Genomic DNA, 2,718 nt, shown 5'->3' on the forward strand with positions numbered 1-2,718 from the left:
GGGGCCCGGCGGGAGGCTACTGCTCTGCTGCCGGGGCTGGCTGCCGCGCCTCCGGTCCGGCCGTCGGGACTCGTTGTGTTTCGTTTTTCTCCTGGGAGGAAACAACAGCTAAAAAGAAAGCGAAGCGCCACGGAGAAGGGCCCGGGAGCGGAGCCGGCAGCCCCGGGGAGGGACGGCTGGGGGCATGGCTGCGAGACAAAACCCTGGGCAGAGGCTGGGGGATTTAGCCGTGGGAGTCAGGACCCCTCCCCGGGGCCTCCTCCTCCCGCCGAGGGCGAGGGGCCGGGCCGGGCACCGCACGCCCCCCCAGGGGGGGCGACAGCCCTATATATTGCAAAGCGGCTGGGGATCGACCTCCCCATCGCAGGGAGCTGCCGCGGCGCCTGTCCCCCCCCCCCGTCCCCTCCCTCTTCCCCCTTCCCCTCCCCTTGGGGGGGGCTCTTTCTCCCGCCGCCCCCCCCCCATCCTCCGAGGAGGAGGAGGAAGGCGAGGGCCGTATATGAACGCGGCCGGCTTCCCCTGCCTGCGAGGCATGTGCACGCTGCCGGCGCCCAGCCCAGCCGCCGCGGCCAGCCCCGGCTCCCCCGGGCCGACCCGGGGGTCTCCGCCCGCCGGGCAGGCGCCGCCGGTGAAGCCGGAGCCGCGGGGCGGTGGGGGCAGCCCTCCCCCTCCGCCGCCCCCCGAGGAACCGCCGCCCCCGGCCGGGGGCCGCCGGAGGAAGCGGCCGGTGCAGCGGGGCAAACCCCCCTACTCCTACATCGCCCTCATCGCCATGGCCATCGCCAACGCCGCCGAGAGGAAGCTCACCCTGGGGGGCATCTACAAGTTCATCACTGAGCGCTTCCCCTTCTACCGGGAGAACCCCAAGAAGTGGCAGAACAGCATCCGCCACAACCTCACCCTCAACGACTGCTTCGTCAAGATCCCCCGGGAGCCCGGCCATCCCGGCAAGGGCAACTACTGGACGCTGGACCCCGCCGCAGAGGACATGTTTGACAACGGGAGCTTCCTGCGCCGGAGGAAGCGCTTCAAGCGCACCGACATCACCACCTACCCTGGCTACATGCAAAACTCCAGTGCCTTCACACCCCCGCCCGCTGGCCGCCCCGCGGCACCAGCAGCCCCCTACCCCAACGCCCTCTGCTCGCCCGGCTACGGCCCCCAGCTCTCCAGCACCGTCTTCCACCCCTACGCGGCCGGGACAGCACCACCGGCACAGCATCCCAGGATGTTCAGCATCGACAGCCTCATCAGCGGCCAGCAGGCCCTGCAGCCCTCGCCCCCCGCCGAGCTGGGCCACCCATCACTGGGCTTGCCTGGGCCCGAGCTGGCTCCCGCCTGTTCCGCCGGCAGCTCTGAGCCTCCCTGTTTCCAGGCGCAGCCTGTCAGCCCCGGCTTGTTGGGACGGGCCGGCCCCAACACTCTGGCTTATCCCTACGCTGCCTCACCCCCCCACCTGCCCGTGGCACAGGGCAGCTACTCGCCCGGCAGCCCGCCACTCTACGGGGCTCCCAACAGACTGGCCCTGCCGGCCATGCGGCCCCCCGCCTGCGCCGAGCACGGCGAGCAGCTCCTGGGCCTCTCCGCGTCACCCCTCGGCCAGTTCGGCTCCAGCAACGCCTACATGAGGCAGCCCAACTTCCCCGCCGGCCTGGAGCGGTACATGTGATGGGGCCAGAGGGGGCTTGGCTGGATATCCCCAGACTCCTGCGAGCATCTCTGGACACGCGGACTTCTCCCCGCTGTGGGGATCGGCTGGGGTGGGATTGGTGGTCCCCAGCCTCTGGCTGTGTGTGGACACACACCTGCGGGGGGACCTAACTCCTCTCTTTCTCAGTTTATTTTGAACTGGAGGCAAGATGATCTATTTTTCTGCCTCATCCCCTCTTGGAAAAGGTGCTCTCTGCCTGCATCTGCCAGGCAGGGCTCCCCACGCCCGGGGGCTGTCCGATCCCGGGGATGCCGTCTGCGGCAGGGCACCCTGAGCACCCCGGGGCACCCTCGGAGCAAGGAGGAGCACACCCAGGAGGTGGGTGCATGGTGTAACGTGCAGGAACTGTCTCACAAATGGGCTTTCTCCTCTCTTCCCTGGGTCCTCCTGTGTAACTGGAATGAAAGTTAACAAAAAACCCCCCAAAGCAACCCACTAAACCAATTCACTGGATTTTAAATGAATATTTAAGATGTTTATAATTTCCTTTCCCTGTAGGAAAAAACAAAACAAAACCCAGCACCCTGACTACTTCTTTTTACTATTTTTAAAAATAACTTTTATTGTTAGAAAGGACTTTTTTAAAATAAAGCTTTTCCTTCCAACATGTCCAGTGCTGCTGTTCCTCTGGCTCCAGATGAACCTTGGCGAAAGGAAATTATCAGTCTTGTAACCAGTGGGAGACTCTCGTGCTGCTGTTGTGACACCGCCACGTCTTACATTTTCAGTGACACTTTCGAAAGCTCTCTGTTTTATTATGAGTTTTTAAAAGTGCATGGTAACTAAGCACTGCCGAGCCATGCAAAGGCTGCAGTAAGCTCTCTGTCACCTGCAAGGTTTACCCACGCAGCTCTTACTGGACTCAGTGGTTTCCATTTGCGTAGCAGGGAACGTGTCTTCCCTCCAAGGAATCCCTTGCAGGTGAGGTTCTGATTTAACACATTAAATTTTGAGATCGTAGCTTTCCTTCCTAGCAACAAGATCAATTACAGTTCCAACCTCTTCAC

General features: G+C 63.0%; 1 protein-coding gene across 1 annotated transcript; it reads left to right on the forward strand.

Annotated features, from left to right (window-relative positions):
- Nucleotides 1-499: 499 nt before the first annotated feature.
- On the forward strand, nucleotides 500-1,669 carry FOXE3 (forkhead box E3; the record flags this gene model as incomplete). The annotated part of the gene is made up of 1 exon (XM_082002812.1): nucleotides 500-1,669. One exon carries the CDS (start codon nucleotides 500-502, stop codon nucleotides 1,667-1,669), a length of 1,170 nt encoding a protein of 389 aa, XP_081858938.1.
- Between the last annotated feature and the right edge of the window lie 1,049 nt (nucleotides 1,670-2,718).

Source organism: Phaethon aethereus (genome assembly GCF_964289735.1).
Source record: "Phaethon aethereus genome assembly, chromosome: 8".
Classification (NCBI taxonomy): domain Eukaryota; kingdom Metazoa; phylum Chordata; class Aves; order Phaethontiformes; family Phaethontidae; genus Phaethon; species Phaethon aethereus.